The sequence below is a fragment of the Eleutherodactylus coqui genome, chromosome 2 (genome assembly GCF_035609145.1).
Source record: "Eleutherodactylus coqui strain aEleCoq1 chromosome 2, aEleCoq1.hap1, whole genome shotgun sequence".
Classification (NCBI taxonomy): Eukaryota; Metazoa; Chordata; class Amphibia; order Anura; family Eleutherodactylidae; genus Eleutherodactylus; species Eleutherodactylus coqui.
Window position 1 is genome coordinate 5,224,580 of NC_089838.1, and position 15,030 is coordinate 5,239,609.

General features: G+C 48.8%; 1 protein-coding gene across 3 annotated transcripts in view; it reads right to left on the reverse strand.

The window, feature by feature from the left end:
* The window catches only part of SMC1B (structural maintenance of chromosomes 1B), an 86,335-nt gene that overhangs the window by 22,374 nt on the left and 48,931 nt on the right, over nt 1–15,030 (reverse strand). For all 3 annotated transcript variants that reach the window (XM_066590208.1, XM_066590206.1, XM_066590209.1), the window contains exon 19: nt 1,998–2,096. In XM_066590208.1, coding sequence (XP_066446305.1) covers nt 1,998–2,096 — 99 coding nt within the window. The remainder of the gene's footprint in view (nt 1–1,997; nt 2,097–15,030) is intronic.

A 15,030-nucleotide genomic window follows, 5' to 3' on the forward strand; every position in this document is an offset into this window, starting at 1 on the left:
AGGATTTCCGTCGTGATTTAACCCCTTAATGACACGGCCCCTTTTTTTCCATTTTCGTCCCCCCCCCCCCCACCCTTTAAAAAAATCGTAACTCCTTTATTTATCCACCGCCGTCGCTGTATGAGGGCTTGTTTTTTGCTGGACGAGTTGTAGTTTTAAATGGTGCTATTTAAAGTACCATATAATGTACTGAAAAACTTTTAAAAACACTGCGTCTTGTTTCTACGGCGCACAACCTGCAACAAAAATGACATGATAACTTCATTCTATGGGTCAGTACGATTACGACTATACCAAACTTGTATAGTTTTTTTTACTATACTACTCTTTTTTGTTTTTAAATTTTTTTCAATTATTTTCTGCGGTCATCTTGTGCGCGCAATAATTTTACTTTTCCGTCGACGTAGTTCAGGGATGGCTCATTTTTTGCGGGATGTCCTGTAGTTTCCTTTAGTACTAATTTGAAATACATACGACTTTTTAATCGATTTTATTGCGTTTTTTCCGGGAGACAGGGTGACTGAAAAAGTGCATTTCTGACATTCTTTATTTTTTTTCGGACTACGTTCACCGTGCGCGGTAAATAATGCGCTACTTTGATAGATCGGACTTTTACAGACGTGGCGATACCAAATATGTATTTTTATTTTATAATTTTGATTTTTTAATTACAGATATGGCAAAAGGGGGTGATTTAAAATTACTTTTTTTTTTTTACAATTAAAAACACTATTGATCTTTTGTTAACTTTACTTTTAACCCCTTAGTGACGGCGCTATCGTAAAACTACGTCCTGCTGTTGCAGGACGTGTATGGAGGGAGGTAGCGCCGCTATCTCCCTCCATACAGCGCGGGCGTCAGCTGTTTATTACAGCTGACACCCGCGGGCAATAGCCGCGCTCGGCCATTCGCGGCTATTAACCCTTTAAATGCCGCTGTCAATTCTGACAGTGGCATTTAAATCCCGCACGGCCCCCCCGCAGTGAGATCGGGGGAGCCGTGCAGGTGTCATGGCAGTCAGGGGCCTAATGAATATTTTTCCTGCACGGTGAACGTCGTGCGAAAAAAAAAATAAAGAATGCCAGAAATACACTTTTTAAGTTACCCTGTCTCCCAGAAAAAACGCAATAAAAAGCGATCAAAAAGTTGCATGTATTCCAAATTGATAGTATCGAAAACTACAGGACATCCCGCAAAAATTGAGCCCTTGCTCAACTATGTCGACGGAAAAATAAAAAAGTTATTGCGCGCACAAAATGACCGCAGAAAATAATTGAAAAAAAATTAAATATCTTACAATACAAGTACTACAGCAAAAAAAAAAAAACTATATAAGTTTGGTATCGTAGCAATCGTGCTGACCCATAGAATAAAAATATCAGGTCGTTTTTGTTGCAGTTTGTGCGCTGTAGAAACAGGACGCACCGAAAGATGGTGGAATGTCGTTTTTTTTTCCATTTCTCTCCGCTAAGAATTTTTAAAAAGTTTTTCAGTACATTATATGGTACAATAAATAGTGCCATTGAAAAATACAACTCGTCCTGCAAAAACAACAAGCCCTCATACAGCAACGTCGATGGATAAATTAAGGAGCTACGATTTTTTAAAAGAGAGTAGGAAAAAACAAAACTGGAAAAAAGCAAAAAAGCTCCGTCACTAAGGGGTTAAGTCCTGCTGGGGGACTACAATATGCGATGCTTTGATCGCTCCTGCAATATGACATAAAACTACTTTCAGAAGGCTCCTGGCAGCCATGACACCTGCACGGCTCCCCTGATCTTATGGCGGGGGGCCATACGGGACCCCTGAACATCGTTCAGGGGATTGAAATGCCGCTGTCAGCTTTCTTGTGACCACAGCACAAAACAAAACATTTCAGGTTGTGGTTGGGGGCTTAGAGAGGGGGTGTGGCCTTTCAGATTTGCTATAATTTACGCCAGAAGTTGTCTAAATTATAGTAGAAATCTACGGCAGCAAAACCCTCCTAATGCTCATACCCTTAAATCTTCAGGAAGATCACTGTAGTCAATGTGCATATTCCTCTCTCTTTCGTAGACGTCCGCAGTGGCTGGGACGCTGTCACTGTCCGACTCCAACTGAAAAACACAAGAACACATCACTTCATTGTAGCAGATTGAATATGACAAGTGATTTTACATATTAGAAGTGACTGAAGTTTTCACTACACAAAGCATCAGTTTTTTTAAATGGTTGTCCAAGATTTTAAGAAAAAAATAATAATTGTGACCGCTGCAACCAATGATGTGGATGTACAACTGACACATCATCGCTCCATACCAACAGGGATCACCAGAGCATTGCTCTGTATATGCAACTGCAAAGGCAATACTCCAACTAGTATATGCAAAATTACTAAAAAAATGGGTGAGTGCTGTACCCCAATGAATGAGACTCGAAAGTTTTACAGAAAGTCCAGAATCAATCACAAGCTCCCAATCTTTGAGGCCGGGTCTCAAGACCCCCAACTTCGGGCAGTGGACAAAAGTTCGGTTGTTTTCTAATCCGTATCACTGGGGGTCACAGCTGAAGACTGTGGGACGTTCCAGAGCAGCCCCTCGTGGGTGGGAAACGTTGACAAAGACTCATGCGTCCGCGGATGCAAAGGTATGCACCCAGTAAACTTTGAGACGTTGTAAAAAGAGCTCCTTGTAGTGGAGCTACACAACTGCATAGCGAAAGCTCCACTGCGAAACACGAACAGAGTCAGAGAGTCTGAAAGAGGCAAGTCCGCAGGAAAGCTCGCACTTTATCCAGTTAGTGAAGTGCGTTCTTTTGGATTAACCGCGGATGCACAAAATGACAGCAGTTAATCCAGTTTCTTCATTGATGTGGAATGCCAACACTCTTAGGTAGAAAAGAGGGAACAGGTCGCAGGGCGACATCGTCCTCATGAAAAACAGTGAATGGAGGCTTGGCCGACAGTGATGCAAGGTATGAAACCCGGGGGATAGAGGTGACTGCTAACAAGAAAGCTATCTTACAGGTCAACTTTTGAAAAGGAACTTTACTCAATGGCTCGAAGAGATGAGACTGTAGCGCATCCATTACAAGATTAAGGTCCCAAGGAGGGATAGGATACAGAAGCCTAGAGCGTCCACTGAGACCTGGCCACCAACATTAGCAGCTTGTGATTGATTCTGGACACCATAAGGTCAACATCCGGTTGGCCCCACCTGCGACAAAATGCTCGAAAGACCTCAGGATGAAGTTCCCGTTCTCCTGGGTCAACTGTCTCTCACCTTAGGAATTCAGCTATATAGTTGTCTGCTCCCGGTATGTGGACTGCCAAGAGCGCTGGATGGTGATCTTCAACCCAAGTCAAATCTTCACAGCTTCCTCCATGACTTTGGTACTGTGAGTCCTGCCTTGACGATTTGTGTGTGCAACAGCCGTCACGTTCTCAGTTTATACTCAAACTGGTGGCCCCGTCAGTTGGAGTGCTATGTGATGAAGGGACAGTAGAAATGCTTAAAGTTCCAACACTTTGATTGGTAGGGTGGTCTCCTTTTCGGTCCAAGTGCCTTACGCCGGAGAGGCTGGCATACGTGCTGCTGAGTAATTGCCATTGGAAGGTCAGAAAAGGGCATCCAAGATGCATCCAGGGACTCTATTCACCAAAGCACAAACACTGAATCTCAAGAGGTATTCAGATCTTTAAATCAAGAAAGACCACAGACTTATACTTCAATAGGTCGGTCCACTGGAGAGGAGAAGCGTGAAATTGAATGAAAGGAATCGCCTCGAAGGACAAGACCATCAGGCCCAGTACACTTATGCAAATGGTTACGGGATTCAGAGCTTGCAGATAGCATATACATATCTGAAGTAGTTTTTGCGTCAGTAGTAGTTCATGGGCTTCAGCTGTGACAAAAGGAGAAACTCAGGAATTCCAGCTGTTGCGACAGTATGCGAGAAGATTTGGGATAGTTAATTATCCTTTGAAATCTGGTCAGGGTCAACGTGATGTGCAGACTCTTCAGATTGCCTATTACCAAGATGTTGTCAAGATAGGGAATGGCCAGTACTCCTTTGGAATGGAAAGTAACCATAACGGAGACCAAAACTTTAGTGAAAACTCGGGTGCTGTGGACAAACCGAATGGGAGGGCCCTGAACTGATTTGAGTGGATTACAAAGCAGAGAAAATCGCGGATGCACTGGGCAGTTGGGCACATGAAGATAGGCATCCTTAAGCCTGATGGATGACGGAAACTCACGTGGTTCAATGGATGCAATGACAGATCTTATTAACTCCATGCGAAAATGTTGTGACTTTTACATACTGATTCAGCTTTTTCTGATCCAGAACTGGTCTGACAGAGCAATTCTTCGAAAAGATTTGAATGGAAACCCGCAAGACGTTGAGAAGGAGGAATAGGAATGATGACACCTTGAGAAGACAGATTGTCTATCGCCCAAATACAAATTTGGGCTTTAAAAGAGACCTTGGAATTCTAGAGCTAAAAAAAGCGATCTGGAGTTGTGGCTGAAAATCCTTTGGCGTATCCTGAAGACATGACTTCCCAAACCCAGGCGTCAGACATTGGCGAATTCAATTCCTCTGAATAGGGATAATCGACCAACCTGGACAGATTGGGTGGGGTCCCACATTCAAGCGGCAGATTTAGTGAAAGTTCTTGGAGGACTGAGGCTGAGGGCACCAAGCTGCTGTGTTTAAAGAAAGGCTTTCATTTCTGTTCCTTTGTGGCCTTTTTAGTCTGCGAGTTCCAAGGACTAGAGTGGTGAAAGAAGAGAAACTGGGTTAATTTTCTCTTGCATCACTCTTGGATCTCAATCTGTTTTGTGGTTGGTGGGAACTTTTACCCAGAGTGGCCTCCAAAATGATTTCATAAAATCTTGCTCTGAAAAGTCTTAAGCCAACAAAAGGAAGACCTGGTAAAGACTTCTTGAAGGAGGCATCTCCATCCCACGATTTAAGCCACAGGGTGAGGTGTATAGCTACCTACATGAGCAAGCTAAGAGTCTAGCGGTATCCAAGGAAGCTTTGCAAAGAAACTTCCCGGCTTGAGCTATCGTTGTGCAATTTCAGCTAACTTACTCGGAGAAGAAGGATGCCTCAGTGTAGTCGTTTAGCCCATTCAGTAGAGGCTTTGCTGACCAAAGTAGAGGCGAACTCCGGCCTGAGTGCCAACTCCACTACCTCAAAAGAGGCTTTGGCTAACGACGCCGTCTTTTCAAGACGTTCCATGACAGGAAAATGAAGTGTCAGCCACAGGGAGTGTAGTATGTTTTGCCAAACAGGACACTGGTGGATGAACTACTGGTGCAGACGACCACTTTTTAACAAAGTCGTCTGGAAAAGGATACATGATATCTTGACTCTTAGGTTTAGCGAAACGTTTGCCAGGAAGGCTCCCATTCCCTGTTCAACACCTCATCAATCTCTTTATGAGGAGGAAATACTTCTCAAGAAAGCTTTGTACGTTGATATGAAAACATCACCACCGATGTACGTGAAGTTTGATATGTGACCTGAAAGATATCCTTTATGGCGATTATCAGGCTATCGACCATAGTGGAGATCTTCGAAGCCTGTTCTTCATCCATATTGCAATCAGCGGGGGACTCTGATAGTTTGCAATCTGACCGACTAATGTCTCGATTGGGAGACTGTGATCACATTTCAGAGGGAACTGTACAGGATGGTGATGCAGGGGATCTAGATTGTCGCCTTGAGTGCGAAAGTCTACTTGTTGAGTCCTGCATGGAAATTTAGTCTCCGTCAGCCGCATTTTGAATAGGGTAACTGGTAGAATGGTCCAGCATTTTTAGAATAGCGGTAGAGCCTCTAGAAAAATCCACGACTGCCTCTAACAGGGAGCAGGCCCATTCTGGTGCAGCAGCTTGTATGGGCTGGGCAGGAGGTGTGCTAGTAGTCTGTTCTATGACCGCTTGTCGCAACGGGTTGCAGTTAGAACACAACAGCTCCAACTGGTTGCATGTACATTTTGTGTTGCAATGAGAGCATGCATAACATGTGGCTCTCGCCGTCCCGTCTGGAGTCTTCCGCTCTCGAGTTGGACATGACACTAAAACAGTCACTGGCAAATGTAACAGAGTATTACAATATGACTACCTCCCTGTATTCCGTGAATCCAAAAAGGTTGTCGAAGACCAGTGAGAACCAGGACTGCCTCCTGCGGACACCAAGCTAAAACTAGTTAGCTTGGTGCTTGCAGGAGGGGGAGCTAACACGTTTTTGCCTTGTGATACAGACAAGAAAACCTTCTTACAGGTAAGTAATCTTTTTTAAATAAATTTCCTGCAACTAGATTTTTTAAATTATCAGAAAACCCCATTGTGATGCTCTGTTTTTAGTGCTCATGTCATAATTTGTAATAAACACTTCTCTTATGTCATTTTATTTTTTTTAAATAATACAGTAAAATATATGCACAGAAGAAGCCTCTATGCTGTCATTACTGCTGACAGATTATGATAATGGGACCTCTGTTCATAGCACAATGACAGAATAGACGCTGCAACAAACATTAGGATTCACTTGAAAATGGAAATTTAAACTACAATTGTTTTTCTTTTTTACCGCTACGCATGACCTGGACTTGACTCAGCTGAGACAAATGTTCTTGTGTACGGTGGAAACAACTTGTTGGATGAGCGATCGCTCGTTCAATACTTATTAAAGGTCTATAGGCACCTTAAGACCTGATGAGGATGCTGTTACTTAACTTTACAATCCCTAGATTGGCTGTATAACAAGATTTTCTGCACTTACTGTAAAATCTGTCTCGTCACATTCATTGACGGACACAGCTCGCACCGTGGTTATAGCTACTGCTACTAGGAGGTGCACACCAAGCAAAATAGTATTAGCTCCTGCTACCAGCTATACCTCTCCTGTAGTCAAGCTAATCAGTTTGTATGCAAACAGTAGGTGCAACAGAGTAGGATATGAAAACAGATATTTTTGGTATAACTTACCGTAAAATCTCTTTCTCGTCGCGTTCATTGGGGCCACAGCCTAGACCATGGGATATAGCCACTGCCCTAGGAGGCGACACTAAGCAAAAAAGTGTTAGCTCCTCCCCACCTGGCTATATCCCCCCTGCAGGCACTCAGCTAATTAGTCTGTCTGCAAGCAGTAGGAAGCCAGTGGGAGTAAGATTATACATATTATGTTTTATACATACCAAAAACAACTCTTTGGCACAATTTTCTGCCGAACCATGACCGAAGAACAGAAAGTTCCAGCAACCGCCTAAATAAATAAGGGGTGGGTGCTGTGGCCCCCAATGAACGCGACGAGAAAGAGATTTTACGGTAAGTTATACCAAAAATATCTGTTTCTCGTCCGTATCATTGGGGGCCACAGCCTAGACCATGGGACGTCCACAATCAGTCCCGAAAACAATATATTGGGTGGGCATTCAAAGTTCAGCTGTGCGGTCAACGACCGCCGTCTGCAAGCTCTTCCGGCCAAGAGCGGCGTCAGATGATGCAGCTGTGTGGACCTTATAAAATTTTGAGAACATATGTAAGGAAGTCCAGGTGGCTGCCTTACCTTCCTGAAGGGCTGAGGCTCCGTGACAGACTGCCCGGTAAGCCCCTACCGCCCGTGTGGAGCGGGCCGTAACCCGACATGGCGGCAAGCGCCCTGAGGTGCGATACGTCTCTGTTATCAGGGACCTTATCCATTTGGATAGGGTGACTTTTGAGGCTGCCAAGCCCCTTCGGGTCCCCTTCGGAATAACGAAGAGGGTGTCGGTCCTACGAAACGTCTTTGTTCTTTTCACATAGATCCTCAGCGCCCTTACCACGACCAAGGTGGTGCAGCATTTTTTTTTTTTTTTCCTTTTTGCGTACTGGATCTGGACAAAAAGAAGGCAAGACAATTTTCTTCATTAGTCTGAAAACTAAGATACCACCTTTGGTAGTAACTCGGGTGATGGCCTCAGCACCACTTTGTCCTGGTGGACGGTCCTATATGGCGCCTGTATAGACAAAGCCGCCAGCTCCGAGACCCTACGGATTGACGTAATGGCGACGAGGAATACCACCTTCCAGGTCAGTAGTCGCATAGAAATCTCCTTCAGCGGCTCAAACGGCTGGCCCGTCATAGTGTCCAACACGAGATTAAGGTCCCAAGTTTGGACCGGGGGTGTCGTATGGGCGACTCCTTGCAGGAATGTACGTACTGCCATCCTCTTTGCGATTGGCTTTTGGAACAGTACCGTTAATGCCGACACCTGTCCCCTTAACGAGCCTACCCTCAATCCTACCTCGAGGCCTGATTGTAGGAATGCAAGAATTCTGGCCACCGACAATTGTATCGGTTGTACCCGCCCCTCCTTACACAGGTGAAGAAGCGCTTCTCAGACTCTACAATAAATTACAGATGAGGCTGGTTTTCCGGCCCGTATCATAGTCTGGCTAACCTTCTCCGAATAGTCCTTCCTCCTCCACACCTCGGTCTCAACGGCCAAGCCGTCAAATGTAGAGACTTGGAATTTGGGTGTAGAAAAAAAGGCCCCTGGGATAGCAGGTCTCTTTGCTCTGGAGGATGCCACGGTGTGTCGAACCGCATTTCTATGATGGTCGCGTACCAGCTTCTTCTTGGCCAGTCTGGTGCTATTAATATTGCTGATCATCCTTCCTGCTTGATTTTCCCTAGGATCCTCGGTATGAGAGGAATGGGTGGAAATACGTATAGGAGCTTGTACTCCTCCCACGAAATGGTCAGCGCATACGCTGCCGCTGCTTGTGGATCCCGCGCTCGGGACATAAACGAGCGTCGCTAGTAATTTAGTCGGGGACGCCCTGGGGTCCACGTCTGGCGAGCCCCACTTCCGGCATATCGTCCGAAATACTTCTGGGTGCAGCCCCCATTCGCCGGGATCCACTGTTTCTCGCCTTAGGTAATCCGCCACCCAGTTATCTCTATTCCGGGCAATGTAGACTGCGGACATCGAGCTCAGATGCTTCTCCGCCCACGTTAGTATGCCTGTTACCTCGCTCATTACCGACACGCTCCTTGTTCCTCCTTGTCGGTTGACATAGGCCACCGCTGTGGTGTTGTCCGTTTGAACGCGTACCCTTTTTTCTCTTGAGATTGGGCCCGAAGTGTCGGAGAGTCAGGTAGATGGCCCGCAACTCTAGGATGTTTATATGTAGCCTTGTCTCTTTTTGAGACCACACTCCTTGAACAGACTGGTCCCCCAATGTTCCGCCCCAACCTGAAAGGCTGGCGTCCGTCGTCACTACTGTCCAGCGACTTGGGCTCAAAGGCCATCCCGCCTGAGGCCTCCCAGGTTCCCGACACCACTTCAGTGACTTTTGGACTTGAGGGGTTATCTGGATTCGCTGTTCCAGGGTCATCCGGAACCCATTCCAGCGTGCCGATATCAAGTGTTGTAGTTTCCTTGACTGGAACTGGGCGAACGGAACCGCCTCGAATGCTGCCCCATCTGGCCCAGGGTAGCCATTCTGAGGGTTAACGGTTTCCCCTGTATTAGGGACCGGACCCCCTGCCGGAGCTTGTCTACCTTTGCTTGAGGTAGTCGGACCCGATGCTGGCTGGTATCGAATATCATGCCCAATACTCCAAGTGTTGCGTCGGTATTCGGCATGATTTTTCGCGGTTCACTATCCAGCCGAATTCTTCTAGAATCTTCATCGTGACGTGTAAGCTTTTGATGTTGCCGTCCCCCGACGGTGCCTTTATTAGTATATCGTCCAGGTATGGAATGGCTGATATACCTTCCGCCTGGAGCGGCGCCATCACTGCTGCTAGTACCTTCGTAAAGACCCTTGGAGAGGTAGACAGGCCGAATGGCAGCGCCGTAAACTGAAAATGCCTTCCCTGTGTTTCGAAACGAAGGAATTTTTGATGTGTTTCCCGAATCGGGATATGGAGATAAGCGTCCTTGATATCTATTGAGGACAGCAATTCGCCCGGTTGCTTGGAGGTTATCACGGACTTGATTGGCTCCATCCGGAAATGTTTTGTTCTGATGAATTGGTTCAACCTCCTTAAATCCAGCACCGGCCTCACTCTGCCGTCCTTTTTGGGTACAAGAAAAAAGATTCGAATAGAACCCTTGCCTCTCTTGTGCCCCCGGTACCGTTTTCACAACCCCCTGTGCCAGAAGGTTCCGCACTGCCTGCTATCGGTTGGCTACTTCTTCCGGGGTGGTAGGCACTCCGGACCTGCAGAATGAATTCCGTGGGAGAGTCGTGAATTCGATTGCGTAACCGGATGTCACGATTTCCTGCACCCACTTGTTGCTCACGCGCCTCCCCTATGTCTCCCGAAATTGGGAGAGCCTGCCCCCCCACCCCCCGTGGTGACACTGGGTGGGGGCAGTATCTCATGCCGCGCTCTCTGATCCCGCTGTTTTAGATGTTCCGGGTCGGGATCGCCAAGTTTGCCTTGTTTTTGAAAGAGGGGCCCCTCTTTGCGTCCGTCGGGGTTCTTGTAGACTGGGACCACTGCCCCGACCCTGGGCGGGATGAAAAAAAAAACGCCGAAAGGATCTACAACAAACGGTTTCCTTTTTAGTGGAACCTTCTCCTTTCTTGCCGGCATTTGTGGTAACGACGTGCTCTTGCCGCCTGTAGCGTCCTTTATCATGTCATCCAGTTTAGGTCCAAACAGCCTGTTTCCTTCGAATGGCAATTTTGTTAGGGCCATCTTGGATGCTGTATCTGCTGACCAGCTTTTTCAGCCAGAGAGTTCTCCTTGCCGCAACCGATGCAGCGGATGCCCGGGCGACGAACTTGGCTGCATCTAGTTCTGCTGCGCATACAAATTTGTTTGCCTGTATGACGTTGTCTGTCGGTTTGAGCAACTCATTTGGTGGAGCGCCTGCTACAGTGTCTCTCCGTAGCTGCTTGGCCCTGCTTGGCCCAGGCTATGGATGCCTTGCTGACCATGCGGCCGCAAACATCGGCTGTAAGGCGGTGCCTGTGGCTTAAAACACGGTTTTTGCCAACGCATCCAGCTTCCTGTCTTGAGGATTAGCCAGCATTGCTACCTCGGCTGTTGGCAGTGCTGAACTTCTAGACAGTCGCGACACTGGCGGGTCAACTACCGGAGGTACCGCCCAACCCTTTTTCAGGCCCCCTGGGAATGGATATGTACTTTCCCGAGTCTTCCCGGGTTGCCTAAATTTCTTATCCGGGTTCTGCCATTCCTTGTTAAGGACCTCCGAAAAATCCGGATGGTCTGGGAAGACCTGTCGCTGTCTAAATGACACCGCGGAAGGAGGCGTCTCCACTGTTTCCTCCATTACTTGGAGGGTTTCTCTTATGGATATTACCAGGCCGTACATTAGGCTGGCTAGGCGCGACACCTGTTCCTCGTCTAGTTCCGAAACTGACGAGCCTGCAGAGTGGTCGTAGTCTTCAGACCCACTGCCCTTGCCTGCCGCTTGCGCCGTATCACGGGGCGCCCATGAGCAAGATGCTCGAGGGGACTCATGGCGAGCCCGGGCTGGTCTCGCAGAATACCGGGACCGTGAAGAATGCCTTGATCTATGATTAGTATGCACGGACTCCCTGGACCCATGAGAGCCATGATAGTCCCTGGATCGTCTGGACTTTGAGGGTCTAGATGACCTCCCGGTGTGGCGCGATCTATGGGGAGTGTCCTCGCTGCTACGGGACCTCCTCCTCTTGTGTGCCCTCCCTCGTGCATATTCCGAGGAGGACGCGTCTGAGCTGGACTCTAACCGGCGTAAAATCGCCGCAGAGAATGTGGCCCAGCCAGAAACGGCAGCGGCCAGGGACCTCGCCCGTTGGGGTTCGGGCCCTGGCTCCACAGGGGCGGCGGGGGGCACCGGGGTCCCTGGAGCTGCACGCACCGCGGCACATCTAGCGCAGCGGGGGTCGACTTGTCCGCAAGCGAACTTAACGCTGCAGGTAGTGCAAGCGTAACGCTTCACCCTCCCCTCGGCCGGGCTGGAACCCTCTGATCTAGGGTCAGACATGGCAACAGAAAACAATTCCCAGGTAGCGGGTAAGCTAAGTACCGTTACAGGAATGCCTGCAGGGGGGACGGGGAGGGCAAGGGGAGAACACCGCAAAGTGCTGCCTTGGGCAGGGCTTACCCGGTCTAGCAACTGTTTCTGCGGTTCCCCCGGTCCAGCTGGAGCCTCTGGTCCTGACGCTTGGATGCTGTCGGAAGTCGACGCTGGTGTACCATACGATCTCGCGGCGTTGGTGCCCCGGCAGGTGCTGTGGCAGGGACTGCTGCGGAGTTATTACTGCTGCTGGTGCCCGAGACAGGAGGTGCTGCTGCTGTCCGGGTGCTTTCTCCGTTGCAGAAGGAAACTGCAGAGGAAAACTGCAGGGCTGCAGGGCTGCACGGCTGGAAGGCTGCTGTGTGCTTCAGAGAGCTGCAGGTGCTGGGCTCAGAGGTGTAGCAACTGAAGTGTCCCAGGAGCGCGGCCATTTCTCTGTCCGGCGGACTTTTTAACTCACCCCGGTCGGAGGGGGCGTGGCCTGGAAGCGTCTCCGCGACCCGGAAGTGACGCTTTCCGGCCGTGACGACGGCGCTCCGCCCCCCGGAGCGCCGTGCCCGGAAGTGGCCTGCCGGCCGGCGCCCCGGCGTCCTGCAACACGCAAGCTTCTATCCCTGGGCGGGAGAGCTGCCGCCGCCTTTGCCGCTGCCATCGCCGCTGCCACCGCCGTTGCCACGGCCGGCGTCCTGATGCTCCTTAAGGTATGCGCTGTCTGCGCCGGAATACTTGCCGCGCCGTCCATAGTCCCAAGGGGGGTGTCTTCCTGGGAGCCACAGCCTGCCTTGCGTCGACCACTCCAGCAGTGCTGCCCCCTACGCGTCACCGTTAGACAGTGCGCTACTCCAGGGAGGGGGAGCCCTATGGCTGGCGGGTAACCGACTCAGATGCGCATTGCATGGTCGGGCCCCTTTTTCTTCTCTGGGTGAGACGCCGCAGTAGTGGTGGAGACACCCCCTGCCTGCGTCTCCCCCGGGAGGCCAGTAGAGCCAGGGAAAAGCCCCGACTCCCCGGATTCCCGCGAATAGCTCTTTCCACGTCTGCCTCCTAGCAGACACTAAGCTAAAGACTAATTAGCTGAGTGCCTGCAGGGGGGATATAGCCAGGTGGGGAGGAGCTAACACTTTTTTGCTTAGTGTCGCCTCCTAGGGCAGTGGCTATATCCCATGGTCTAGGCTGTGGCCCCCAATGATAGGGACGAGAAAGGTTAAACAGTCTGCATGAAAACATTAACACCTTAAACTGTAAGAAACTGTTGAACCATGTGCGATTCCGGGAAGAATGCTCCAGCAAGGAGGGAGAGATCAGAAAGTTCTCAGAACCGAACTAGGAGGGTGCCATGTCTTGCAATGAACGAGTTAAGAAATTTTACAAAAAGTACAAGAATCTTGTTTTCTCGTACAACTCACTGGAGGACACAGCTGAAGACCATGGGACGTTCCAGAGCAGTCCCCGGGAAATGGGAAGAATATATGATTACACGTGCAGTCAGTTTATGGTAGTCTATAAAACTCTTCGACCCGAGAGAGGCATCTGCAGATATAAGTTGTGCACCCAGTAGAACTTTGAAATGTTGTGTAGCGAGGACCATGTAGCAGCCTTACAAATTTGGAGTGGAAGCACCATTGCATACCACGGAAGAGGTACCCACTGCCCAAGAAGAATGTGCAGTAACCCAGAAGAGAGGCGCTCTGCCCTTGGCACGCTAGGCCTCCCCCACTGCTGACCTGATTAAGGGTGCACACCCACTGGCGTTTTTTTTCACTGCGAAATTCGCAGGTTTTTTTTCTGCAGGGGGTCTATGGGACTTGTGATGTAAAAATCGTGATCGCGCAAAATCGCGATTTTGCGCGATCGCGATTTTAGCTTTGCATGTCCCATAGCCCAAAGACCCCTGCAGAAGAAAAAAAAACACTGCGAATTTCGCAGTAAAAAAACGCTAGTGGGTGGGAGCCCTTAATGTGATAGGACAGCTTTGTAAGCTGCAAGGCCACTGCTCAGGCATCTGAAAAAACAAGTGCCTGAAAGCGGAACATCAGAGAAAGATCCGCAGCGCTCGAATTAGATCCAATTTTTGGAGAGCGCATTCCCTTGGATGCAAAGCAGAGGGACAGAACAAAGGCAAAGTGAGGTCTTCATTGATGTGTAAGGCCAACACCACCTTATGTAAAAAGCTGGGCACAGGATGCAGGACAAACTTGTTCTGATGGAAGACTGTGAAAGGAGATTTGGCTGACAAGGCTGCTAGTTCATAAACCCGACAGATGAAGGTGATCACCACTAGAAAGGCCATTTCCCAGGACAAAAGACAAACTGTGATGCCACACAGGGGCTTGAAGAGAGGAGATTGAAGCACGCCCAGTACCAGATTGAAGTCTCAAGAAGAGACAGGAGAATGGTATGTTTAGGCAGTGTGAGCGACCCCCTGCGGAAACGTAATGACTTGGAAGCCAGGGGGCCTTGGAAAAATATAAACAGTGCCGACAGATGCCCTTTCAGGGAGCTGAGGACCAAGCCCATTTTCCGACCCTCCTGGAGGAAGGACAGGAGGCAGGATAGAGAAAAGTGCATAGGATGAAAGTTTTGTTGCTCGCACCAGAGGAAGAAAGTTTTGCAGACACAATGGTAAATCTGAGAGAAGGGTTTTCTAGCCTTTATCATAGTCTGAGAGAAGGGTTCAGCAAATCTTCAGGCTCTCAGGATGGTGGCTTGAACCGCCATGCCGTTAAAGTGCGAAAAACTCGGGTGGAAGAGGGGTCCCCTCTGTAAGAGAAGATGTTCTCAAAGAGGAAGGCAACACGGTGTGTCGACCAGATCTGCATACCACGTGTGTTGAGGCCAGTCTGGAGTGATGAGAATCACTGAGAGGCCTTAATTTTGATCTTTTTTGAGACGACATGAATTTAGTGGGAAGGGAGGAAAGACGTACGGAAACTGGTGCAGGGAATTATGAGGATACCTAAGCAGCAAAAAACACAAACTCCAGAGCTCAGGGAAACCATCTAAGAATG